General features: G+C 49.5%; 9 protein-coding genes across 9 annotated transcripts, besides 2 other annotated features; 8 read left to right on the top strand and 1 right to left on the bottom strand.

The window, feature by feature from the left end:
* Nucleotides 1-640: 640 nt before the first annotated feature.
* PODANS_7_885 (uncharacterized protein) lies at nucleotides 641-955 on the top strand (the record flags this gene model as incomplete). Its single annotated transcript, XM_001905428.1, has 1 exon — nucleotides 641-955. One exon carries the CDS (start codon nucleotides 641-643, stop codon nucleotides 953-955), a length of 315 nt encoding a protein of 104 aa, XP_001905463.1.
* Nucleotides 956-1,608: 653 nt separating this feature from the next.
* PODANS_7_890 (uncharacterized protein) lies at nucleotides 1,609-3,288 on the top strand (the record flags this gene model as incomplete). The annotated part of the gene is made up of 4 exons (XM_001905427.1): nucleotides 1,609-2,463; nucleotides 2,522-2,904; nucleotides 2,959-3,114; nucleotides 3,171-3,288. The coding sequence occupies 4 exons, from the start codon at nucleotides 1,609-1,611 to the stop codon at nucleotides 3,286-3,288; spliced, it is 1,512 nt and encodes a 503-aa protein (XP_001905462.1).
* Nucleotides 3,289-3,703: 415 nt separating this feature from the next.
* On the top strand, nucleotides 3,704-5,053 carry PODANS_7_900 (uncharacterized protein; the record flags this gene model as incomplete). Its single annotated transcript, XM_001905426.1, has 1 exon — nucleotides 3,704-5,053. The coding sequence occupies one exon, from the start codon at nucleotides 3,704-3,706 to the stop codon at nucleotides 5,051-5,053; it is 1,350 nt and encodes a 449-aa protein (XP_001905461.1).
* Nucleotides 5,054-5,502: 449 nt separating this feature from the next.
* PODANS_7_910 (uncharacterized protein) lies at nucleotides 5,503-7,304 on the bottom strand (the record flags this gene model as incomplete). The annotated part of the gene is made up of 6 exons (XM_001905425.1): nucleotides 5,503-5,766; nucleotides 5,827-6,435; nucleotides 6,494-6,554; nucleotides 6,681-6,790; nucleotides 6,841-7,112; nucleotides 7,169-7,304. 6 exons carry the CDS (start codon nucleotides 7,302-7,304, stop codon nucleotides 5,503-5,505), a joined length of 1,452 nt encoding a protein of 483 aa, XP_001905460.1.
* Nucleotides 7,305-9,629: 2,325 nt separating this feature from the next.
* Nucleotides 9,630-11,273: a sequence feature (pseudogene).
* Nucleotides 11,274-11,886: 613 nt separating this feature from the next.
* PODANS_7_920 (uncharacterized protein) lies at nucleotides 11,887-14,020 on the top strand (the record flags this gene model as incomplete). Its single annotated transcript, XM_001905424.1, has 3 exons — nucleotides 11,887-12,872; nucleotides 12,933-13,402; nucleotides 13,473-14,020. The coding sequence occupies 3 exons, from the start codon at nucleotides 11,887-11,889 to the stop codon at nucleotides 14,018-14,020; spliced, it is 2,004 nt and encodes a 667-aa protein (XP_001905459.1).
* Nucleotides 14,021-14,590: 570 nt separating this feature from the next.
* Nucleotides 14,591-15,340, top strand: PODANS_7_930 (uncharacterized protein; the record flags this gene model as incomplete). Its single annotated transcript, XM_001905423.1, has 1 exon — nucleotides 14,591-15,340. One exon carries the CDS (start codon nucleotides 14,591-14,593, stop codon nucleotides 15,338-15,340), a length of 750 nt encoding a protein of 249 aa, XP_001905458.1.
* A 2,146-nt stretch (nucleotides 15,341-17,486) lies between these two features.
* PODANS_7_935 (uncharacterized protein) lies at nucleotides 17,487-17,987 on the top strand (the record flags this gene model as incomplete). Its single annotated transcript, XM_001905422.1, has 2 exons — nucleotides 17,487-17,847; nucleotides 17,911-17,987. The coding sequence occupies 2 exons, from the start codon at nucleotides 17,487-17,489 to the stop codon at nucleotides 17,985-17,987; spliced, it is 438 nt and encodes a 145-aa protein (XP_001905457.1).
* Nucleotides 17,988-21,020: 3,033 nt separating this feature from the next.
* Nucleotides 21,021-22,796, top strand: PODANS_7_940 (uncharacterized protein; the record flags this gene model as incomplete). The annotated part of the gene is made up of 1 exon (XM_001905421.1): nucleotides 21,021-22,796. The coding sequence occupies one exon, from the start codon at nucleotides 21,021-21,023 to the stop codon at nucleotides 22,794-22,796; it is 1,776 nt and encodes a 591-aa protein (XP_001905456.1).
* A 1,058-nt stretch (nucleotides 22,797-23,854) lies between these two features.
* Nucleotides 23,855-24,933, top strand: PODANS_7_950 (uncharacterized protein; the record flags this gene model as incomplete). Its single annotated transcript, XM_001905420.1, has 2 exons — nucleotides 23,855-24,250; nucleotides 24,307-24,933. Coding segments are annotated over 2 exons (1,023 nt in total), but the record flags the coding sequence as incomplete, so codon positions are not given.
* Nucleotides 24,934-25,015: 82 nt separating this feature from the next.
* Nucleotides 25,016-25,107, bottom strand: a tRNA (tRNA-Glu).
* Between the last annotated feature and the right edge of the window lie 1,546 nt (nucleotides 25,108-26,653).

The raw sequence follows: 26,653 nt of genomic DNA, 5'->3' as shown, positions 1-26,653 counted from the left end.
TCATACACCAACTTACACCTATTTTAAAAAAAATGAAAAAGTAGGCCACATAATAATCTTTTAAGTCTATCGGTCATCTTTTAAGACCTATGAACTATCTCTTGAGGTATTGTTCCGTGCCAGTTATTTTGTCCTGCAACGGCCAAAGGTGGAGTCATCCGGCCAACTGCCTCCTGAAACCGGATGGCGGCCCGGATCGCGCCCAACCCACCATTCTGCAACCACCCCTCAACCGCCAGCCCTACCTATTGACCAGTCCTAATCATTTCACTAATACAGTTATGCATAACTTGGCTGGTGTGTAGCTGATCGACCTTGGCCGGGGACGCGTCAACCAGGTGGCGAAGAGATGAAAAGTATACCCCGTTCAAAAATATCGAGGGCCGCCCATGTTTGGACCAAGGAAACAAATTGTGGGCGAGTTGTTTCTGGTCACACAATCGACCATTTGGGCGGCGAGATTCAAGGCCATGGGCAACTTGGAATCAATGCAGTACTTTTGACTTGGAAACCGATGAGATATAAGACGGTGGGTTGCAAAGGTCCTTTCGGTTCATTGTAGGAATTAACAATCACTCAACACAAAAGCTCTTTACAAATATCACCACAAACCTATGATCTTATTTATCGCCCTATCAAAATGAAGTACACCCTTTCTCTTGTTAGTCTCCTTGGCCTCTTTGCCACCCTCACCACAGCCCAGGATGGCCCCGACAAAGGTGTAACGGCAACCCCAACAAATACCGGCTTCCAAGCCAGCGTCAGCGGCGGTGTCAGCTTCGACATCAACGGCAAGAACAAGACCTTTGGCTTCAATGAGGTCTTTGGAGACGACGATTCGGATTCTGATGACGAGGATGACCAGCCAAAGTCGGGGACAAGCGAGATGATTGTGAGGAGTAGCGGACTCCTCGTTGCCGGTGTGATAGTTGGGGCCGGTGCCATTATTCTCTAAGTTCAGTCTGATAGGCACACGTCCCTGCACGGGGTGGACAAGGGGGCAGCAGCACAATATCGCCAATGTATTTATTGCATCACCAAGACACCAACTCGCTTTACTTACGGTCAGGTTCTGGTTCCTTCCACTGGTACGTCTTTTGGCGTTCCTACCTAGTGTTATTTAGTATTTTTTCTCTTATGGACTCAAGAGTTTCAATACCTCAAGATTTTACCTACCTTGCCTACCTTATCTAGACTGAGAACTGAGACCTCGCCTGAGTCATGACACCCCTTTCTAAAATCGTGCCGTGGTACAGCGATGGCAGTACGACATGAACACCGCCCCCAACAAGCCACCCGGGCAGTGTTCCAATCGGAGCCGCCAGATGCTCGCCGGTGGGGGCGAAAACCTCCGTGATTCATTAGTTCGGGACTGTCGTGTACTGTTCCGCTGTGTATTGATCGATAGTCCCTCTTCTCAGCTCTATTTCACTGCGGGGTTGTCCACAGCTGCATCTCTCGCCCAGTGGATGTGATCCGATACACGTAGTTTCGGAGCTCGATAATACTCTTCCGATGTCGTGCAATGGTTATTTAACAGTCCGCCCGTCTGCGTACGTGTTCGTTGACGATGGCTGAAGCTTTGTATTCCATCTCAAACCCGCCAAAATGTGGTCGTCCTCGCTCGCAATTCTAGCCTTCGTGCTGCTCTCTTCTTTCACCGCGGCAGCCTACACTGCCATCCCATCGGACATCCTCTCCGAACTAACACCCAGGCTCTCCCCGACTGCCAAAATCTTGCTGCCTTCCTCGTCTCTTTGGCCGAGCGCATCAAAGCGTTGGAATGAACTCTCCCGCCCGAGCTATTCCGCCATCATCCAAGTCGCCGAGGAACGCGACATCGCCGAATCAGTAAAGTACGCCAACCAGCACCAAATCCCCTTCTTTGCCTTCTCCCAAACCCACGGTTCGGATTATGGCCTGGGACGTTTCCACGGAATTGGCATCTCCCTATCGTCCCTCAATCGCAAGATCGACCTCGATAAGTCGGGCAGATGGGCGACGATCGGAGGGGGGATGAAGTCAAAAGATGTTCTTGACTACCTTTGGAAGAGGGGCAAACAGACTGGCACTGGTGGCTGTGGATGCGTCGGTGCGGTCAGCCCTGCGCTCGGCGGAGGCCATAACTGGTTTCAAGGCCAGTATGGCCTGATGGCCGATCAGGTGCTGGAGTTGAGGGTCGTCCTTGCGGATGGGGAGGTAGTGGTTGTGAATGACAAAAAACACAAAGAGCTGTTCTGGGGGATGAGGGGCGCTGGTCACAACTTTGGCATTGTGAGTGAAATGAAGTACAGGGTTTATGATGTCAAGGAGCCGAAATGGAGCATCGAGACTTTTACGTTCAAGAGTGAGAGGTTGGAGGAGGTATACAAGTACGCAAACAAGAAGCTTGATGGGAAGGGGGATCCGAGGTTGCTGATGTGGGGGACTTGGTTCTTGAACCCGGCGGTGGACGCAGAGAAGGTAATTGGGCTTCCCAGCGAGTGCAGAAAGCTGGCTTGATGCTGACAGACAAAAATAGCCAGTAGTGCAGTTCCAGTGGATCTACAACGGCCCTTTTTCCGAGCTCAAAAAGCTTTCCAAGGACACTCACGACCTCAAGCCGGACGCATACTCCTCTGCGGAAGTTGATTACCCCGAGCTAAGCCCGAGCTTGGGATACGCGGCTGACCAGTATGCATGCCAAACCGACGGACAAGGAAACCGTCTGTTGAGAGGGATAGATGTGGACCAGTATGATGTGAAATCCCTGCGGAAGTGGTATGATGCGTTCGCCGCCACACTCATGACAGAGCCCGCCTTTCAAACCAGCTTCTGTATCCTGGAGGGATACTCGACGCAAGCTGTCCAGGCCGTTCCTGACAAGAGCACGGCATTTGCTCTTCGAGGGGAGAGATTGCTTTTGTATGTCCCACAACGACCAGATAGAGCTGTTCGCCAATGCTGACCTTGGAATAGTGCACCGGCGATATTCTGGCAAAAGGGCAATGCCACCCTTGACGAAAAGGCCAAGAAATGGTCCCGAGAGATGTACTTGGCGGCATCCGGCTCGAGCAAAAAGAAGACTTACGTCAACTATGCCCATGGTGATGAGCCTGTTCAGGCTCTTTACGGGTATGTTTTTCTCCTTGACCGGTCAAGCATGTAGCACGCTAACGGTCCTAATGCAGATATGAGCCTTGGAGGCTAAAGAAGCTCAAGCAGCTCAAGAAAAAGTACGATCCTCTTGGACACTTTGCATTTTTTAATCCTGTGAATCCTATCGGGAAAAGGCATGGTGATATATAAGCGCAGTGGAAGGACATGATGTGTCGTAGGTAAGAAAGCTGGGACTGCTGGTGAGGATAAGGGTACCTACTGAAAGATATAATGAGGCCTTCAAAGACAGTTGTTACGCCTTGGAAAGATAGTTACGAGATCTTAAAAGATACCTAACATCCTTTTGTAGGAGTCGAGGAAGGTTCAATTTTGTCAGCATAGGAATTACCCATAAAACAGGGTTAGGGTAGACTGTCGATGGCTTCCCCGCAGCAGCAGCAGGTGCATACTACGTTGGGATGCTGTGCCTCCCTGCACTGCCCGGCTTCTTTGGCCCCCCAGAATCTGTCAAGTCCGAGTTGACCCAGGAGAGGACAAAACGTTGCGGGCCCTGCGCTCCATCCTTCATTTGCAGAATCTCCGTTTGACTAACATTCCACCAACAATGGCCGAAACGGCCGGCCTCGCTATTGGTGTGATAGGGCTGGCAGGCCTATTCACAACATGCGCCGGGTGTTATCAGTTGGTTCGGCGGGGAGCTCGATTGGAGAGGGACTTTAAGCTGCTCGAGACGAAATTCGACAACCAAGAGCTACGATTACTCTCTTGGGGCAAGGCTTGTGGCTTATCGGGGATGGGCATGGAGCAGTACGACAAACGACTTGATGATCCCGTGCTACGATCAAGAGTAACAGCCACTCTGGAGTGTATCAAGGACCTATTCCAGGATGAGTCGCTTCTCAGAAATCGATATGGGCTGGTGCCACCAAAGCAGCGTGGTAGCAATCGTGCACCAGCCCTACAATTGTTGGGTTCAAGCTCCCTGGGTACAAGACGCCCTTTTTTCTTCTGGAAGAAACAACAAAGAGCCTCCCGACTTTGGAATACCGCTTCGTGGGCTATTTCGGACAGGGAACATTTTGCACAACTGATCCAGCATCTTAAAGATTTGAACGACGATCTTGAAGCCATGACTCGCTGCTTCGGAGATATCGCTCTCAAACAACGCCATATCGTTGAGGTTGAGATATCCGAAATTGACGATCTAGAGACACTGGAAGAGATTGCTCTTGCCTCACAAAACGACGAAGATCTCATCTCTGATACCGTCAGTCTGCGTCTCAACTCGATCCGCTCCGCTAGCATCCGGAAAGGACACGACGTCGAGACTTCTGTGTCAACCATCGACGAAACTTTGACCTTCAATCAAGATCAGGCTTTCCAACCCGCCTCTCCACTCAAAGAGCCCCCGATTCGCACGAGGTTCAAGTGTGTGGTTGTAGGGGACCGAAATGCGGGCAAAACACGCCTTCTCAGCGCTTTCGCATATAACAGACTTCCAGGACCATACAGCCCAACAGTCTTTGATAGTTGCGTCATCGGTTGCCAAGTAGACGGAGTCGACCTTCAACTTGAGCTCAAAGACACGTCAGGACAAGAAGACTACGACAAACTGAGACCTTTCTCATACAACGGGGCTGACGTAGTTCTTTTGTGCTTCCGCGCCGAGAATCCTACCGCCGCTAAAGACGCGATCCTGGGAAAGTGGACATGGGAAATTAAAAGCTATTGTCCGGAGGTACCCCTTGTGTTGGTTGGACTGAAGAATCCAGATGAAGACGCAGCCGCCGGTCCATTCCAAGAACCGCAAGACTCGGATGACTTCGTCCCTCTCTGCATTACAAAGGACATTGGAGCCACAAGCTACTTTTTTTGTGATCCAGAGACTGGATTTGGGGTGCGCGAACTACTAGAATTCGTGGGTGCTCATCTCATAGCAAAATTAACAATTTAGGTCAAAGGAACTGACCTGAAGCAGACTTTGCGAACCGCTGTTCGGTCTAGCCAACCGCCACCAGCAACACCGACTCGCGTTAAAAGGAGAAGTAGGGTCACGGAAATTGTAAAGGACTTTATGGGGCAGCAGAATGATGGATGAAAGTGTACCGCGAACCACCACAGGGAACCGTGAAACAGGACGAGTTCGCAAACAGCTGGATGCGAAGCACCAAAGCGTTTCCTATCACTGACATTCGCAATATCCTACCAATGAGCCGAGAGGCAACTATGGAGGTGAAGAAAAGGGGTTGGATAGCTACCAAACGCACATTTCATCACAACAGGGTATGACAACCGGAAAAGAACAAGGCGCCACAATATTTTACATTTTCCTTCCAACATCTAGTGGTCTTCTCGACCACTGAAATTGAACAGTAATTACATTAGTACCTTGGGTACATTTCTTCAAATCTCAAATCCCCCCGCAAGATCCATGACCTTTTCGGGGTCATAGATGTCTCTAATCTCTCTCAGTCTCTCCGCATTAGCCTCGCCGTAGAGCTCCTCTGCCGTTGTCCCCGAGATCGCATAGTTTGGATACGAAGTGAAGGATTCTGAGTAGATACCCTCCTCAATAGCCACCTGCTTAAGCGTAGCAATCGACTGCTTCATCCGGTTATACCAATACTCATCGTGGGCAGCGCTGGCCCAGGAGAAGTAAAGATTCAGCTAATGACCAGTCAGTGTCAGGGTCACGGTTAGTGGCAAGGGGTTGATGCTATGACTTACAGGCAGAGGGGAGTCAGCGTGGGGGAAAGCGCTGTCGGTGGCATGTACACCGTACTGGGTGAAAGGTTCTATGTCGTATGACACTGTCGTGCCGGTCTTCAAGCCCTTGGTCAACCCAATCGAGTCCGTCTCATTCTTGATGGCGTCCAGGAACCTCGTGGTCAGTGTCGAAGTCGACACGCTGGCGAAGGTTCCCCGGAGGTTCAGCTTCAGCTCGGCGGGAAAGCTGGCGATGAAGTTGGTCCACTTGCGATTGGGGAGCGTCCCGCTAACCAGAAAAGGGATGCCATCGAAGAGGTCGAAAATGGGGGGCTTCTCAGGGCCATCGTAAAACATGAGAACAAGCGCCGTAGTGCCAAGGGCGCCACCCTCGAGAGTGGTGATGAGTCCCGCCTTGGGATCCGTGTTCTCCGTTTGAAAGAGACGCGTGGCGTTGAGAAGGGCTGGGACAGAGGTAGAGGGGTAGATGCGGAGTCCACCCCAGACTCGACCTTGGGGGTGAGTTCGGAAAATTGCGGAGGTCACAATACCAAAGCGATTCTTGCCGCCCTTGAGGGCAAAGAATAGGTCTTGATTGTAACTTGGGCTCGCCGTGGTGACTGTGCCGTTCTGTGACGGAATGTCAGAATAGGTAGGGCCGGACAAGGGGACAAGCCTAGGTACTGACCGGAAGGACAATGTTGAAGAGCTCGACCGTATCACAGGTAAGCCCGAACTGATTCGTCTTCCTACCCAGGGGTTAAATACTGTTGTCCGAAATGGAGTTTCCTCATGCACGATGTTGATCATGTCAGGAAAAGAGCAATCGGCATCCGACACCACAACGCAGGATACGCGTGACAGAAGAGACTCACCATGAATAGCCGCCTCCTAGAGTGAAGCCACCGATACCAGGTCCAATCACCCTCCCTCCTACGACGTTGAGTCCGTGTGGTTCAAGCTTGTCATAGACATCGGCCCAGGTCTGTCGCAATATCAGTAGGTGCCCATCTTGTTCTGGATTGTTGGACCTACCTGGCCGAACCCAATTTCCGCCGTCTTCTTGTCGGGAGAAAGGACTACCTGGTCCAGTAGTGATAGGGAAATGTGGACGCCTGTGGTGCTAGAGAAGCCTGGATTGGAGGCATGGCCCCCAGACTGGACGGCAAAAGGGGTCTTTGTGTCTCGGATGATCTGAAGAACTCTGGAGATATCTTGACTGGACCCAACGCGAACCACACAGGAAGGGTTTTGATCTGAGGATAGGAACCAATGTTGGGTCTCTTTCTGGTACGTGACCGCCTGGACTGCTCGCGAACGGTTAGTTGCAAAAAACCGAATCAGCTCTCTGCAGGTGTCTTACTTGGGAAGATCACATCACTCGCACTGGTGAGATTTCCGTTGATTTGTTCGCAAACTGATGTGTATGGGAAGACAGTGGCATCCGCACAGCCGAGGCCGAAGGCGATGGCTCCGAGAATGGCCAGAACACGAACCATGGTATGGATTCTGCGGATGATCGTTGCACAACAACACACACTGGACTGGCAGCCTGCAGCACACCTCTAGCCATCCGAGACTGAAGGAGAACGGCTACTTTATGAAGATGGGCTCCCGGGAATTTGAAATGCCCGTCTCCTCACGTCACGCTGCATCTTTCAGTGTCTACTCCTCTCGCTACCTGCCTACCTAAGTTACCTAGTCGTCGTGGGGTCTGAGGGAAACTTGGATCGCCTATAGGGGAACGATGCCGGATCTTCGACCCAATGGTAGTCTGGGAGCGGGTGAGGGATCATGCCAGCGAGAACTATCACTATCAGGCACCAGACCAAATACAGAGTAATGCCTGTGACGATCCCACGGGAGCCCCACGCTAATACCAGGATTGCGCAGCATCTGACAGCTATCAAGATGGTCAAGATGCTTGGCGGTTGAGCTACTGCACTCCTGGACGGCCCGCGGCGACTCGCCCGCCACAAAATCGGTGCCAAAAATGGTGGGGGACCTTGCGAGAATCCACCTGCCAACCCGATAGCGGATGCTGAAGGTGACATGCTGATGGTGGCATGATGCGGGATGCGGCTTTGCTGATGATGAGAATCAGGAACCAGAATTTCGAACACCGAGACGCTTGGCCATAAAGAGTGGCGATTTGCAGGATCTGCAGGCGGAAATACCTGTCTCAGATGGTCTGCATGCCGACTCCCCATCAGCTAGCTTCAGCTCTACAGCTCTGAGCTGCATAAAACATGGCAAGCAATGCCCGAATACGACCCGCCTTACCATGGATTTCTATCTTCAGTTACGTCGGTCTACATGAACTGGAGTTGCAGGACCGAGTACGTCTTAGAAACCAAAACCGACGATAACAGCTCACTGGTTGATGGTAACCCCCCAATGCACGATGAAGCCACCTACCTTACACACACCTCCAACCCAACCGAGATGCCAATGGTTCCCGGACCCGAACAGAGGAACTTTCGTTTCTACAAGGGTCGGGTGGGTTGCGAGTCAAGGCCAAACTCCACCGATATGGAGAGAAATGCTGTGCATCCATACGGGCATGTGCAAATTTGCTGCCTTGGTTTTACAACGGATATTTTCAAGGATTGAACGCTCAACCACCCACTATCCACTAGACGTACTTGGTCTAGCTGGACCGAACAGCGCAACTCCCACGGCCCATCTCCTCCCCACAGGTCTGGGTCAAAACCTGCTTTTCAACCTGTTGAATCTCGATCTCTTCGCCGCAAGTTGGAAACCATCAACTTCGGAAACCCCCACCGCATCGCAAAAAAATACCTCCTATTTTTGGGGCAACACATGATTCGTAGCGGATGTGTGGAGCCGCCAGCAGAACTGCGAGAAAAGTGATGATGTTGAGCAGCACTAGGAAAAACATCTCCGGGGAGCAGAAGACATATCTAGGACTAACAAAATTTGTGCCTGGCCGACAGGGCGGAAGCCCTAAAGAGCAACCTAACTGAATCCGGGAGCAACTCATCCTCCCACAGGATGTCTGCTTCCTTACCTAATGTTATAGGTCTAGATGCGCTCCTATCTATGTCCCCGTTCATCTTATGTTTACCTACCTACTCTCTTAAATGTAACCCATTTCGATATGTAAGCCATGAAATAATTTCTCTGACGATCTCCCTTTTGCTGGGAGATAGGTTTGTCAGCCATTCTGGAATTGCAGATTTCACGATTAATCCCATGCTACCGAACATCGAGAGAAGGAAGCTCAGTGTTTTCAACAACGGAGGTACTGTCACGGTCCACTCGTGATGAGGAGCGGGCTGCTCGTGGAGTTTGTTTACCTGGTACCTAGGTAGGGAGTTGCTTTTAGGAGGCGATCTTGCAACACCTTTTCGTGAAAGAGATTAGCGTAAAACCAACAGTGATCAATATATCATGGGTTGAGTGGCTAAGGAATCCGTTATTTACTGGAACTTATCGAAGTATATCAAAAATTAGACCTTGTCTTTAAAAGGGCGTTCTTTCGTGTTAGAACACCTAAGGTAATCATTAACAGAAGGCGATGACTTCTTACTCGCAAGATGGTGGCACTAAAACATACTTGAGATTTCCCCAAAGAGAACTACGATGGCTTTAAAGATAGTAAATAAATATCTAAAGATAGTAAGTAGGTATTTAAAGATGGTGAATAGGTATTAAAAGATAGTTAACGTATATTATAAGCGAGTCGTACATATAAGCGAGTCGTACATATAAGCGAGTCGTACAGTCTCCACCACCCTACAACAACTATCCTCAATTATACCGCAACAACATTAGGAAGCAACTACAATTACATCAGAAACGGCTGAATCAGATGATTCCCCAGCCTCCTAGCAAGTGCGCGCGTTATGGCCAGGCTTGCCGCACACACCACAGCACCGAACCGTCGTACGAGCCCCCCCTGCACTACCGCTATCCGGCTATATTTCTTCCACTACCTCCCCACCCACGGCCTTCTGGTCTAGTAGATCCTGTGCATCTTGCACAGTAAGTGATCCTCCGAGCCGTACACGTATTTTTTTAGCTCTCCGGCGCTTATTTAGTACCTTATTAGCCTTACGGAGCGAAGAGACCTCTACCTATAAGAGGGCCACTTAATATATTATAATTATTATACTTTTAGTAAATTAATTTATAGTATTTAATATTAAAGTCAGAAAGTTATTTTAATAATTAATAATATAAATTTTAATAAACGTTAAATATAAATTAGTTTTTTAAAGATTTTATAATATTTAAAATACTTAAAGAAATACCGTACCCGGCTTTATAAATAAAGGTATTAGCGTATAAAGCTTTATATTTAATTTAAAAAGTACTTTCCTTAAATCGTATAGTATAAAATTAATATTTATAAAACTACTTTATATATTTTTCTCCGTTATAGAGGTAAAAAAAGTTTCGCGGAAGGTATAAAGAAACTCGAGCTTACTTACGTAATTAATATATATATATATTAAACCCTCGATCTAGCGGCTATATACCTATTTTAATAACCTAAAATAATTAATATCGAGTAATTAAAAAAAATAAAAAAAGTATAAAAATATATAAAGCGTAATAATATTATTTTATTAATAATAGTATTCGAATTTAATTAAATAATAACTTTTATAATTATTAAAGATTAATAATTAATATTTATTTTTCGTACGGAACGTTATATAATAATCGAAATACTTAATTTAATTTAAATTTACTAAATTAATAATTTAATTATTATTAATAATTATAATATATTAAATAAATAATAAATTATACTTAATATATTAATTAATAAAGTAATATTATACGGTTAAAATAATAAAGGGCGGAATAATTTAATTAAAAGTATTTACTTTTTAAATTATTATTTTTTATTCGCGATTATTAAACTAAACTAATTTTACTTTACTAAAGCCGTCCGAGATTATAATTATTATATTTACAAAAATAATATTTATTATAAACCTAATTTCGTTAAAATTATAAATATTATTATTTATAATACTATATTTAACTTTAATATTCTATATAAACGTAAATTATTCGGTAATAACCTTCGGATTTTCGTATTTAACCCTTTAATAATTATATTTACGCGTAAAATATATATAAAACTATAGTTAACGTTTAATAAAATTATATATTTAAAGTTTACTAATAGGGGGCGCGTCGCGTACGTATAATAATTAATTAATTATATTTTCCACACTACGTAACCTTAGTGGAAAAGCTTGCGTAGATAGCTTAATAATATAATAAATAATAACCTCCTTTTCGGATTAAGTAAGCTTTTTCGATCTAGGCGTAGTATCGTGTTATGTAGGCCGGCCGGCGCGTCGGTTAGAGAGAGTCATAGGTGGTACGTTGTAAAGCTTAGCTATAGCTCGGAGGCTTAATTTTTCGTCCTTTTGGAGAGCCTCAAGGGCTAAAAGTATCCTGGCTTCCTTTGAAGTAGGAGGCATGTTAGGTTATGGAAAAAATTGATGTTAGGTGTAAGGAGGACGCGTCGTGGTGGAGACTGTACGACTCGCTTATATGTACGACTCGCTTATAATATACGTTACTAGATATCTAAAGATGGTAGAGATGCGTATATTCTTTCTCTTCACCACTTTATATCATATCGATGTCTCTTATTCTCTTGTCAGCATACCCCTAGCAGCACTTTCCAATCTTCCTTCTGTCCCTTACAAAAGCCGGAATTGTGATGGGTATCCACAGAATCTATAGTTGAGTCCTGTTAAGTTCTGATTTCCACCGGTTGATGCAATCCCGCATCCAAACAGACGGCTGAATGCGTGTGCCGATGTGGAGTCTCTACCGCGTTTCAGACGGCTCATCGGGTGATCTACGCGAGATCTGGCATGGGTCGAACCAGGTTCGATCCACGGCGGTTCGGTTGGTCTTGCGACCATTGGTGGAAGAGAACGCCGGAACTGGGTCCATGGTGGTGAAAAAATTGATCATCAATAAGAGGTCCGAGTAGGGCTGTCTTCGGAACTACACTCGAGCAAACGAACACTGAATTCTGTGGGGACGGGAAGATCTGTCCGTGTAATGCTTCCTGGGCTGCAAATGCCGCATTATAGAAAGAGTTTAAATTTACATCAACAAAAGATTCTCTTTTTGCGTGAATGGACGGCATCTGATGGGAAAAGTTTCTCTCTTGGAGGCGATTTCATCATGAACGACATGGCTTTGGTTGAGCTGCTGTTTCTTTCGCTTCTTACAATACCAGGCGTCCATGCGCTTCCTCCGCGCAAAGGTGTAGCATGGCCTGCCCCAGTCCCTGCTTCTTCAGTACCCCCCATCGAGTGGAGTGACATTGGAGCTCCCATCTTTCAGCCATTGGGCGACTTTCCCCAGGCTCAACACTCGTCAAGCAAGAAGGTTTCTGCCGCAAACATCAACTTTGCCTCGAGCTCTCTACCACCCGTGGTAGACTGGCGCAACCGATCAGGGGTCAACTTCATCACCACCCCTCAAGACCAAGGAGTCTGCCAGTCTTGCTGGGCCTTTGCCGTGACAGCCCTCATCGAATCCCAAGTCAGGATAGAACACTCTGTCTGGTCAAAGCGAAGCGAGGCAGACGTCCACGATGGTATCGGGGCGATTTGTGAGACTACCGGCAGTGCAGAAGCGACACTGCAGTATGTTGCAGGGAATACCAACTCCTCGACCCACGGGGGTGAGAAGCCGGGCATTGCTGACTGGGCGTGCGATCCGTATCAAGACAGTACAACAGCGCATGTCCACTGCAGTGACCGGTCGGGGAGAACTACGCATATCGGTAATTTCCAAGCTATTGGTGCCATCGAGGATCAAAAGAGGTGGCTCCATGAGTACGGACCTATCGTGGCAACATTTATCCTGTATGACAACTTTGGTGAGTGGAAGCCTGACCCAACGAATCCACATCATGTGTATGCGTGGGACGGTGCATCAGGCAACACGGGCAACCACATCGCCCTGGTGGTTGGTTATGATGATGAAAGAGGGGCGTGGATCATGAAGAATTCTTGGGGCAAGACCTGGGGTGACGGAGGGTTTGTTTATTTTGCGTAGGTCTGTTCTGTTCTGTGTTGGCTGAAGTTAAAGGGGCTAACCAAGGCTGTACCCAGATACGATAATGCGAACATCGATATTTGGGTCAAATATGGTCTCAGAAACGTTAACCCCGACCCTTGGACTCGGAGGAGGCACCAAAGCGGGAACATGATGCAGTCCGGGGACGGAGAGACTCATAGGAACTTTGAGCTGCTTTTGTCTGACCCGGTCAAGGGCATTAGACACATCTCGAGGAACGGCGACACTGGTGAATGGAGCGAGGTGTCACAGTTGTCAAGCGATGAGGGCGTGGGTGTCCTTGGTCAGCCGTCCATCATTGGAACCTCCAGAAATCGAGACTTTCATGCTGTGGCTGTTACTGAGGATAAAAGCATACAGCAGTGGACCTACACGGACAAGAAGTGGTCGCAGGTGTCGAGCCTGGGGCAATCGAAAGTGGATGGATTCACGGGATTCACGCAGATTGATGACGGGTCCTTGCTACTTGTAGTAAGGCATATCGATGGGACCCTAAATGAGGTTAGTGGCCTACCGGCGGATCAGGCGTGTTGGGTTTGAACTAACCAAGGTCATCACCGAATAGTACCGGCAAGAGCCTCAGTCCACAGCCTGGAAAATGATGCAGTCGCCAATTGCAATGAACATCACCCAGAGTGGTGCAAGCCTTGTGCAATCCAACATTGGATTCGACATGTATGATTTTTCCGGAAACTCTCACGGCAATCTTTACACAGTTGCCGTTCGGAAAAACGGCAAGATGCAAACGTTCTGGAGAGAAGGAAAGTCGGACACATGGAATGAGGGCGAGGCTTTCGGAGAAGGAGCCCCAGGGGACGCAGTTCCCGTCATGATCCAGGACAACTTTGACACAAAGGATGAGACTACTCCGTGCGGCTTTCAGTTGGTTGTTGCCGTTAATGGGGCTGTGGAGCACTGGCGATGGCGTCCACAAATGGGAGAACAGTGGGAAATGATCCAAAGGGTAACAGCTGGCCCGGGTCAAGAGGTAAAACAAGTCTGGAGTCTGGCGCAAGGGAGCTCCGCTGGGAAAATGCATATGATTACCGAAAGTCGAGAAGGCATGGTTGACTATTGGGAATGGGATGGAATGTGGTCGCTGATCGATAAGTTGGACGTGTAGACAGGATGACAATACGGTATCGGTGATGCGAGTGATGGAGGGAACCGGCCACGGCCCAGCTACAAATGCACCTAAGAAGAAGAGCCTCTCGATCAACTATCTTTAAACATCTCTCCACCAGCTTGAAAAGTTTAATTAGCATCTTTTATTAGGGCCTTTGTACAAATGATAGCGTTCATTACCTATTGTCAGCAACCAGAGCGGCCGCCTCGCCTGCCATGGCCATCTCGGTGTAAACGCGTAGGTAGTCATGTCCAAGAAGGTCACATGATTGTGGACGGTTGAGTGGAGATTTGGAGAAGTCAGAAGAGTGAGGTGGACAACTAAACGTATCGAAAGGAAGGGAACTAGGTACCTGTTTCATATCAGTCGTTCATTCGACAAGTTGGGGCCCCAACTTGTTTATGTTGTTTTCTCTACAAATTGAAAAAACAATCCAAAGCTTGCCGAGGGACTCTGTGTAACCCTAACCCTAGGATATGATAACGTGAACGACACCCTGAATTGGCTGCTCCAGGCGGGTGACCCACAGTTTGTTCCTGTGTATCCCGAAACCACAGACAGCGCAAGATGGCGATGCTGTCTGTCTGCACCATCCCTCCGACCGCAGGACACGAAAATACCATAATCTTCCTTCACGGCCGCGGAGACACAGCCAGAAACTTTATGCACTCTTTCCAGGAATGGCGCGACTCGGAATCACCATCCCTCCCCGAGCTGTTTCCCTCGGTCCGTTGGGTCTTCCCTCAAAGCGAGTTGCGCTCTCCTGTTAGATTCCCCGGCGCCCGCATGTCGCAATGGTTTGACACCTGGGACATTGCCAATTTACACGAAAAGGAAGAACTCCAAATCGAGGGCCTGAAGGAAAGCGTCGCAAGCATCCGGTTGCTTGTGGACAGGGAGGTGGCCAGCTTGGGTGGACAGCGAGAGAAAGTCGTCCTTGCAGGGCTGAGTCAGGGCGGCGCGACAGCTGTGCATACAGTTCTCAACGTAGCTAAAGGCCTTGGGGGTCTCATGGTCTTCAGTGGGAGGATGCCCTTTTCCGGCAGAACATTAGCCAAAATGAGATCGATATTGGATCTGGCCGAGGTCCCCGAGGACGACAGCGCAGTGCGGACGACACCCGTGCTGGTGCAACACTGCACCGACGACCCTCTTTCTAGGGTCCAGAATGGACGGGAGGTCCGGGACAGCCTCTCAAGCTTCGGTGCTCAGGTGGAATGGCGGGAGTACCCGACTGGTGGGCATTGGTTTCACTCTCCGCATGGTATCCAAGACGCTGCCGCCTGGCTGCGTGCCCGGGTGTTCAATGAGAATTGATTGATACACGTTTGGTCGCTATCACGCCACTTGGGAACTTAGCATGACTCTGACCCCACGAGACCGGACGGCAGTGTGGGTCCAAACGCCGTCTTCACCCGGCGACACGGACTTGTTGTCTCAAGCTATACCTAAAACGCCGCATTTGGTCTCGGTCCGCTGCGGCGTGGGCGCCGGCATTGGGTCCGGATCACGAAATCTCACCCTACGTGGACACGTGGATGATAATACCGAGGCAACCTCTTCCTGTCCCTTTTCCCGCCAGCATCAATCAGTCACTGCAAGGACAAATCACTTGGGACGATGATTCATCTGATACAACGTGAGAAGACGTCTAATCATCCATCCCTGTCGTGTGTGAACTTATGGGGCCCTCGCCAGTTTTGCCACAAATTGAACCTGAAGCTCGTGTTATCCATGATCCATCCGTTGTCACTCCGGGTGTCGGCAAATGCGTCGCCGCACTAATAAACAGCAACTCCCCGCTTCATCGTTTTCTCCCTTCTTGAACTTTTCTTCAAGGTCCAACTCCCCCTCAGTTCCGCTCAACCGGACAGTCCCGTGCGTATAATTTTGACAAGATTGCGCATCATGCAAGTCGTTGCTAATATCCAGTACTCGATTAGATCAGTTGTGGCAGACAATCACCGCTCGCTTGTTTCAACAGATTAAAATGGCCTTCATCACCAGGCTTGTCAGCATCACGAACTTTGCCGTTGCCACTACAGCGCTGTGTTTCCAGGTGACCGTTTTATATCCGTGGCATAAGCAGCTCGACGAGGACTTTGAGGCGCTCAAGACAGAACACCTGAAGGTACTGGATGCCATCAACAAGCTGACGGGGAGTCAACTTAAACCCGTCGAACCCGCCCATCCTCGAAAGGGATCCAGTCTGTGGGAGAAGATCTCAGGCCGATAAATGGACACCAAAGAGCAGGGAAGATTTGATGAGATCAAGCGTCATGCTGCCGATACGCCATGATCGCCAGGTCGGTTGCAGTGGAGTCCCGGAGCTGCCCCGAGGTCCGTGCCAAGCATCACCGGCCCGATGACATCACCCCGGAGGTGAATTTCCGAGATGGGAAACCAGCACACCTCTTGAAGTCTCTCCACACGATGGTCACGATTTATGACGATAAGGACAGAGTCGGGTCTCTTTGGACAATACTCATTGGAACGGAGGCTAGGGAGGGCCCATGGTCTTGCTGACACTGAGACAACGTTTACTGACAAGACCACGTCTATTTTTATCTCTATTTAATATACACGCCTTTTAATTTGATGCAGGTTTACTTCAAAGACGCCTATTGCCCCTGCTTTACGTCTGCACATCAAAGACATTGGGCAACTCAACACCACTGTGGCAAAGCACACGAGCTTCTTTCGTGGCGGAGTTTGGGGATGTTGAAAGCGAGGAGCATGGTGCGGCAAACTGACGAAGCTTCTCATTACATGATACAGCCTTTTGGCAGGGCTGACATTGCTATGGATTCACCTCAGAATTTACAAGTGTTTATGCCTTTCATCAGGCACGTTTTCGTGCTTTCAGCCGATGGAACAGCCGGATGAACAGCTTCAAAATATGGCCTTGAGACGCTTGACCGACGTGGAGCTCGAGGGAATCACGCTCAAGTCACAGTTTAACTACAATACCTGTGCCGGTGATCTACCATTCAATTACTCCAGCACTGGGGCCAGATATTTGGCTGCGTATGGGGAGGCCCTGAAACATGAAGCAAAGGTGGTTCGTGTTAGTCAAGAGTATTCCCTGAAAGAAGGGACGGCGATTCAGTGGGAGGGCAGGTGTTTTGAGCCATGGCCGAGCCGGAAGGGGTTTTGTGATCGCGTCATGTATTGAACATTCAAGTCTCGGACTACACCATGGTGCGAGCTAAGAAAAATGAATTTTATACCATTACCTTATCGAGTCGGGTGTGCTGCTCTTCGGCCGTGTCTATGCGTTCCTTCCCCGTTGTGTTTTGATCCCTGATGCCATTCGACCGTGGTCATTACTCCGCTCAGCGACGTGCTTTACCATCCGTTGGATTCATGTTCACGATTCCTCGCAGTCCTTCGGATTCGGCAACCTATTTCAGCTCCCGTGAAGAGATCACCAGTGTTCAGCGGTTGGACTTCAGGGTCTAACATGGCGAGTTTACTGCCCGTGCTGTGCCCCTCAGCCACCAAGAGGGCTCTTCTCCAGCCCATGGTGAACAAAGGCAAGCGAGTGGACCCATCGAAGCTCGCTGAGATTGTCATTACCGTCAAGGATGGCAAGTCTGCTCAGTTGGTCAACCTCGGGATGCCGACCACCACTGCCACCGACGCCGACGACAAGGCCCTTTTCAACAATGGTCTTTTTGATGGAGTGCGTCTGCTGGAATTTGCTGCCCGAAGACGGTTCACCCTCGTTGTCCTATCTCTCGATTGTGTAAGACACACCAACAACTGGTTCTTCAACAAGTTGCCTTTGGACAAGGCGCTCATTTTCAATGGGTATCTGTTCGGGTAAGTTGCATTGCATTTCGTGTCCTGGTTTGTCAATGCACTAGAACTGACATTTCTCTTAGGCCATGGGACATCGCCAAGTATAACGAGCTCATGCCAAAGGCTCCAGAGAGGGATTGCGTTTGTTAGTAATAATTAGGGGCATGAGCAAGCGGCTCGGGGGCATGAGCGAGAGATTGGGAATCTAGAACGAGGGCTAGGAGATGGATGTGAGGGTCTGCAAACGAACTGTTGTGTGGTTAGGAGCCGGATGTGAGGGCCTGGGAACGAGCTGTCGTGTTGTTATTTTCGTTTGCTAACGCTTTGCGTCTGTAGGGTTCTAATCGTCTCCGGTTCAAGTCGTCAATCGATCGCTGTGTTGGCGGGGTTAATGCTCGGTTTGACATTGCTTTTGAGTTGCCGTCTTCCACTGAAGTTGCCCTCTTCCACTGAGATTGAGGACGACCCCGAGATGGACAGGGACACCAAAGTCTGGCCCCCGTATTACCTGGATACGGATAAGTACAACACTATAAGGCCGCGCCCGGATCTTGTCCTAATAGTTCGCCGCCCCGATCGGTTTGACTTGGGCTTCAGAATTCGCCAGAGGACCCCCCAGAACTATCCGAGTCTTCAGCAAATCTACCTCAAGTTCGACGTGGGTCTCAGTATTGCGAAGAGAGAGTTAACGCTGTTTACAATGCGTTCGGTTGTAACCCATACGACCGCGACTCCAACCCCGACGACTGGTTCAAGCACTTGCTCAAGCGCGACCTTCTCACCGGTTCTGGGTTCTGGAAGTCTCTGGCAACTGCCAACATGAACCTTCGGCCATCGTCGAGGGAGGGCAACAGGAGATGAGCCTGTGGACGGCATGGCGACCATGGCACTTCGGCGGCCCCAGTCACTTCCTTGCTTCTCTGTTGTGGACAACATTCACCCCACGCCGAAGGAGCTCTGCCTTGGCTACGTGGTTGAGGGACTGCGAGATGAACTCATGAATATTTTACCGTGGCTCGCATGGGCGTCTATGTCATCCTGGGGTGTGCTGGAACTGGCATGACCCAGACGCTTGCTGCCATGGTGGGGGACAATCATTGGCCAACAAGTGGCAGTTCAAGCTATCCGCTGCATTCTGGTTGTGGCTCACCCTGAAGCAGCTAGAGGGAAACACTTTTCTTTTGCCCTATCGTCTCAGGGAGCTCAGAGAGTCCATCCGCGCTGACGATACGTTCGCAGAGATTGTTACTTGGGTTGAGGGTGAGCAGGAAACAGATTTGGGCCAACAATCGGCGGAGAGCGCACGTGATCTGGAGATCAAGATCATCAGACTCTTGGGGATGGTGATCAGGAGGCCGATGTGGTTTGTACCATCCACATGCCGCCGGCGACAAGCAGTATGCGGATCTCAACGGGACCGCCGAGGCTGTGGTGTTGGACGAGGCTGGTAGTATGCTGCAGCCGGATACTCTCTTGGTCTGGGGGAATGGGTTGCGGCCATGTTTTATGGCTGGTGATGAGAAGCAGGTTCTGCCGACGGACACGAGGCAGCATTTGATCAACCCCTTCGCGTCCCTATCGAAGGTCTCCGTGCTCAAATAACTTCAGCGTATCGGCTATCATGTTTTGTATTGTAGTGCCAGATGTAACAGGCGTTGGAAGATAGTAAATATGTTTTAAAAATGTTGATTTATAGGTACCTTGAAAGATAGTAACGCCTCGACGTGAAGAAATTGATTATATAGAGCTAATGTGATAAGAAAAGCCACCTGGTACGCAAACACCACAGCCAGTCATTATGGCGCTCGAGCAAAAGGGAATCAGGGAGGGTGTGGTAGAAGGTCGCCACATTCTCTTCTTTTCCTCGCTCCCCTTCGCCAACTCACACCACAGGGCAGTTTGCACCAGTTCAGTTCTCACCTCAACCTTTGGACCACAGTCCTGATGCCGACTTAACCGTGTTCCACCCGTAACACCAGTGGACTTGGCTCAGCACTTGGCTCCCTTGGCTCTCGCTTGGCTTTCGATCAAAGAGCTTAAATCCTTATACCAAGCAGCAAAGCCAATCAAGATCAAAAACGTCAGAAACCAGCGCAACATCGCTCATCCCGATCCTGGGTCTCAAAAGGCCGCCACTTCAGGCTGCAGTCTTTCAAGCCTTTTGCCCCTGTCTGGAAAACCACAGCCTCCCAAAAGCAGCTCCATTATATTCGCCGAAAATAGAACTGCCGTGATCTCAACCCTATAGCCGCTCCACCAAGCAAGGCAGCGCGCTACCTTTATAGTTCTTACTCTACCACGAGGACAACTAAGGAATGGCAGTTCCAGAATCCACTATTAATGGCAGAAAAAGGTTTGATGGGCCAGTGGATCAACAACGGGCACTTGCTCAGAAAGCGCTGGATAAAGGCCGATCCTTGCCAGTTTGCTGAAGATCGAACAGGGAGCCATGTCAAATAGGGGTAGCCCTTCTCATCGCATCAGTCCTCGGCGTCAGCTTCTCATCCGCTGGCGATGCTTGGCATCAGGCTGCTGACCAGGATTCAAGGTCAAAATCCTTAAGGACCGCAACCATGATGATCGGGAACATTTCTCACCGTACCGAGCTCTTGCAGCCTTTTGCTTCTATTCCTTCTTGTCCAGAAGAAGTGGCACAGGTTACCACCCTACCTACCACACGACACACCACGGCAGAGACAATACGCGCACACCATGGCAAACGAACACCTCACAGTCGATCCGGACGAGGACAACGTGCCTCTGATGAAGAGCCCTGTTGTCCGCGTCAAGTCTTTTCCCAAGGAAAGCCCATCGCCAGCCGACGGTCAAGGGGGCAACCCCAATCTCGAAAGCCTCGGTTGGAGGGAGTCGGACGATGATCACCCGGAGTTTGAGAAGCACGCCGAAGCGACGAATATCGAGGTCTTTTACGACCTCTTTTTTGCTGCAATTCTGTGCGTCTTTGCAGAGGTGCAAGATGTGACCAACTTGCAACAGCTCAACAGCTTCATCGCTTACTTTGTGCTGTTGTGGCTGGGCAATTGGGCTCTATTGGGCTTCTTCGATGTCCGCTTCATAACGGATAGTATTTTTGGTAAGTCTTCCCTCCTGTCGGGCTGGGCATTACTCATAGAGAGTATGACTAACCGTCAAGTTCACAGAACGATCCATACGAGCGGTGCATTTTGGTGTCATGGTTGGCTTCGCAGTTGTTGCACCAACGTGGTCCCTATACGAAAATAAATCCCAGACATACCGAACCCTCTCCCTTATCCTCATGGCGTCTCGGCTTGCCATGGCCTCACAATACGGATCCATCATGTGGCACATTCGAAGATTCAAGAAAACCAGGCTACCCATGGGGATGATGGTGGCATTAAATCTTGTTTCTGCCATCATCTATCTCGGCGTTGCATTTGCCTTCAAGGACGGCACAGACAGCAAGCTATACGCCATTTGGTTCATCATGGTTGGCCTGGAGACCCTCATCACCATTGTCTTATCCCTTAAGTTTCAAGTTCTGAGCTTCTCAGGCACGCATATCGTCTCTCGCATGTCGCTTCTCAGCTACATCTTCATGGGCGAAGGGATCATCACCGTCCTGAGCGCCGTCACCAAGGTTGTGATCAATCACAATTCGTGGACAAGCGCGACAATAGGCAACGTGGCCGCGGGAATCTCCAACCTCTACCTCATTTACATGATCTACTTTGACTGGAGGAGGAACCTGAGGATGCCGCTTTATAGAGAGCTTCTGTGGTCATTCCTCCATTTCCCCTTCCACCTCTTTTTAAAGCTTTTCATCCTCGGCTCATCGCAGTTTGTCATCTGGTGGAAAGTCATCGAAACTTATCTCTCTACCAACAAGATGTTCATGACCGCCTTGAAGGCAGGGGATGACCCCGGCTTCAATGTCACCACATCGTGGTTCGTCTCAACCATCAACGGAACTCTCAACGAGGTGTTTCAGCTCTACAGGCCAAAATATGATGTAACCCCTCAATCGATCAGCGATGGGTTGGCATTGCTCATGGAAATCCCCGATGACTTCTGGGCCACAGTCCAGGATGTACCAGAAGAGGAATTCTTGAACAATGAAACAGTCAGCCACATCATCAACGCCTTGGAGGAACTGCTTACTGCTATGCAGAATTCACTCTTTGCAACATTCAATGTCAACGGGTACTCGGCCTTTGAAGGTAGCGACGAGGTTTTCAAAAACGCTGCGGAACTAGAGGAACGAGTTTGGGAGCTGAACTGGGGCAAGTTCAAGCTCGTTTTCACCTACGCCTACGTCGCCGCGGGGCTCACACTCATCATGATGAACCTCCTCTACATCGTCTCTCGCAACGGAGGCTGGACTCCCTTCAACTACGTCCGCAAAGGTCTCAACTTCCTCATTGGCGTCGGCCTTTGCCTGGTCACGTTGATCACCCTCAACACAGAGCAGGTCCTTCAACTCTGGGGGACACCCTGGCCGTTGCCGATTCTTGTCATTACCCTCTTTGCCGTTCTCATCCTCAACCATCTGCCTCAGCCACCACCGATTTTCTTCAATGGAGCCAACACAAAGCGCCCGGGTGGTGACAAGCGGAAGAAGCAGAAGACCGGGTGGGGTGTTGTCAGGCAGATGGGCTTCAGAACTGGAGCTGCGCCGGCTGAGAAGGATACCGGGTATCCAGGTGCTGGGTCTGCTCACCCACAGGAAGGGTATCAAGCGCCTGCGCCGGGGTACCAGCAGCAGGACTCGCCGGTGGTTTCCGAGCAACAACGCCAATATGAGCAGCAATATCTCCAACAGCAGCAACAGCAGCAGCAACAAGTATATTCTCAACAACAGCCACAGTATCAAGAGGTAGATATTGCAGGATATCCAGAGCGGCGGCAATATCATCAAGGATATCAGCAGCATCACCAACAACAGCAAGGTCAAGGATATGGACAGGCTCCGTATCAGCAGGGCTATTGATTCGGCCTTCTGTTGCACCAAAAATCAGTGTGGGATGATTTTTTTTTTAGCGGGAGTCTCAAAATGGTTATTTTATACATGTAAATATCGTCGTAGTTGGTGTAATTGTTAATGTCAGTGTCATCATTCAATGGAGAATCATCGGGGTTCATTGGGGTTTTATCTTGTTCGGTAGACTGCAGTGCAAAAGCTACGGGAAGACCGTCGTCTCCTTCAGCGGTACATGTGCGAGTTCATCATGAATGGACTGAATATGAAGCTCGAGCTTACATCCGTGGACGTTTAAATCCCATGGTGTACCTAATCTGTGTCAAGACACAGATCATCGTCTCTTCTTGTGCAGCGAGCGGTCCGGGAACTGTCAGCGTCATGGGATGCTGCTTTCCCCATATTCCCGAATTGCCGACTTCCATGGTTCTCCACCCCCGCAAGCTTTCGATCGATGTTTGGGGAGTTGGCTTCTCATCCCGCAAAACCCGCCCACGGCGCACACCAATAGCATGCCGTAGGTGGTCCCCCCACTTCCTCCTCTTGGGTCGTCCCTTTTGTGACATCCCCATCAAAACAAGGGCATTGATGCTCCAAAAGCATCGAGACAAGACAGCTGCTCGAACAAGAGACAAAGAGATGAAGACGATTTTGACTTTCAGCCTCCGCGGAAATAGCCTATCCCAGCCGGCTGCCAGCGGCCGAGGCACGAGGCGTCAAAAAGGCTTGGGCTCTCTATCCACCCGGCCGCTATCCCTCTTTGGGAGTTTCCCTTAGCAAATCTGACGTAAACGCCGAGAGAGAGCCACGAAAACAGTTGACGGTTGGTTCGCTTTGGAGCAAAACATTTAGTCACAGGTTGACCCTTCCTGCCCTTTTCGAAGCCTGGGAGCTCGCTCGTGGCACCATGGCTTTGTATGGCAACATACCGCTTAATAAAGATGGATTCTTCGTCAGCCATGCGATCGTCCAGGGTTTTGCCCGCTCTTTCCATTGTGTGACTGGTGTTGCTCCTCCCAGGAATTCCTCCCTCCAGTCTTAAAACTCCACGAGCACTCCAGATGCCATGAAAAGAATATCAGATCGACCTTTTCACCATCCAGTTCACTGACATCGCAGCCAAGATGTCCTTCACCCCCTCACCCTCCAACACGCACGTAACCCGAAAACCACCCACCGAGAAGCCAAGGTCGTCATGGTCAACACTCCACTTCGATGTTGACGCTCACGTCAACCCGTTCTTTCCTTCCTCATTCCTGCCCCGCTTTCCCCGGGCCGTGGCGCACTTCCTCGGGTACCGCACCCCTCATCCTCCAGCGGCGCATCCGAAGCCACCACTGGGCAATATTCCCATGATATTCTGGGCCGTGGTGGGGATATTCAGCAGCTTGGCCTTGATCGGGGCGGTAGGGCAGGAGATTCCGGGGTTTGGGGAGAAGGGGGTGCCGGTTATCATTGGGAGTTTTGTATGTTGTGTTCCGGCTCTTGTTTCTCTCGAATGTGTTTGCTGATATCAACATAGGGTGCTGCCGCCGTGTTGGACTTTTACGCAATCGAGTCGCCGCTTGCCCAGCCCCGCAACGCCATCCTCGGTCAGATATTAGCCAGTATCACGGGGATTATCGTCTGTAAACTGTTCGCCTTGCTGGGGCCGGAGGAGTTTGAGCGTGTTCGATGGCTGGGAGGGGCGCTGTCATGCGGTCTCGCCACGGCGGTTATGGCCCTGACGGGAACGGTGCACCCGCCTGCTGGAGCCACGGCTCTGATGGCAGTGGTGGATGATGATGTGAGCAGGCTGGGGTGGTATGTGTTGGTGCCTGTCTCACTGGGGTGTGGCCTCATGCTGATAGTGGCCCTGCTTGTTAACAACATTCAGCGGAGGTTCCCATTCTACTGGTGGTCACCTAGTGAGACGGGGTTGTTCTGGAACCAAGCGGCGAGACGGGAGCAACAGAGACAAAAAGAAGAGGAAAACAGGCCAAGGCTGGAAAAACCTGGGGCATCGGCCACCAGCAGCACTGATTCTGAAAGAGGGATGGGGGAGGATGCCGAGGTGGTTATCAAACGTGGGGAGGTCATAATACCCGAAGGGATCACATTGCGGCCTGAGGAGGTGCTGTGGTTGGAGACCATCAGTCAACGGTTATGAGGAGAGAAGGAAGAAATAATGAGGAGAGAAGGAAATAATAATACGAAAAATAGACTTGACATGAACCAAAAAGAAGTTGATACTCGGATACCGGGAGTCGAACCCGGGGCTGTTGAGAGAACAGACACTTCTGAGAAGTGAGAGTCAACGATGTTACCGCTACACCATACCCGATGAGGATGGTTCCGATTGGATTGATGTGCTGGTGGGGTGGAATTAGGGTTTGTATTTGTGACGTGCTAAGCTTTTGTGTGGTGGAGTTAACGGTGGAGTTCTCTGCGAGTATTCGTGGCCGGCCGCAAACATCTTCTCGTTTTCATGCTCCACTGACAATCCAGGATGCCGTCAAAGTGGTAGGGTTGCGATAGATCTACGTGGACACTATTGTGGAAATACAATCCTCAGCTAAACAGTGTATAACAAATGGCTTGTCTCAATCACAATAATCAAGATACTAACCATTGTGACTTGTATTGCATACTGCGGAACAGACTATCTACACCAGCCAGTTCCTCCATATATATAGACCTACTGGTCTCCTGGATCATTGACTCTTGGCAATGATCCCACAAGTGAGGCTATTCCCCGTCCTGGTTGGTTCTACTAGCGATTAGCTGTGCGTGTCGTACCCCGCACACGGTCCGTTCTGCCTGTTAGCTTAACTGTGACATTAATTTCAAGCCATTATATTGCTTCTGAAGCTCTGTACTTCACAAGGCTTAGGTAAACTATAAAATGTACGAATAAAAGAAGTATGTTATGTCACAATCATTGGTGGGGGACCAACGCACGGGGCGCGGGGCGCCCCTGGCCAGTCATTACGGACCAGTCGGAAGAGGAGCGAAAGGCTCATGGTGATCCCGGTGAGCGGAGCGACAGGATCACGGTGATCATGGTGAGCCTCAGGTGGAGGATGTGATCCGGATCACCGCTAGGGAACGCGATCCAGGTGATCCACAGGTCTATATATACGGAGGAACTGGCTGGTGTAGATAGACAGTTCCGCAGTATGCAATTCAGCTTGTATTCACGGTATCTTGTGTTTACATTGAGACATCTTGTTGTGCACTGTTTAGCTGCACCGAACCAATTGTCAGAAGTTACCTTCAACCAGTATCCCTTTCAGAGGTTCTGTATAGGGGTTCGTCACAGTCCGTATTAACGATCGGCAATACTAGCGCCGTAGGAAGCGTAAGGGTATACGCGTATAAGGACCTTATTACCTTAACGATAAAAGGAAGAGACGACGGTTGGTCTGGGGTACGGCTATAGGCCTAAGAGTATAAGTAAGGAAGCGGGGCTTTTAAAGGACTTAGGGGTTCAGGGGGGGCTATATATATAAGCGGTCTACTTCGGACATTCTATTTTAAATAAGATATCGACTCTTATTTTCTTCGTATTTTGTGCCTTACACGCGTCCAGGCAATTCTGGCCCTCTGATTAGGCCAATCCGGTGCTTATTATGTGGCCTCCGAGCCCATAGTGTCTTTTCTTTGTCCTACGTGAAGTGCGGCCTGCGAGCGAGCCACTGTCACGCAGGTGTGTTCATTCAGAGACCTGTTGAGGGTATATTTGTGGTGTTGTGGTTGTTTTGTGTGTTTTCTCACTATTTCAATATTTGTGGTGTTGTGGTTATTTTGTGTGTTTTCTCACCATTTCAATATATGATAAAGGTTATATATTAAGGCTTAAATAGTAGTTTCATTTAATTTACAATCTT

Source organism: Podospora anserina, chromosome 7 (genome assembly GCF_000226545.1).
Source record: "Podospora anserina S mat+ genomic DNA chromosome 7, supercontig 3".
In the NCBI taxonomy this organism is placed as follows: Eukaryota; Fungi; Ascomycota; class Sordariomycetes; order Sordariales; family Podosporaceae; genus Podospora; species Podospora anserina.
This window is presented reverse-complemented; position numbering and strand designations above follow the sequence as displayed.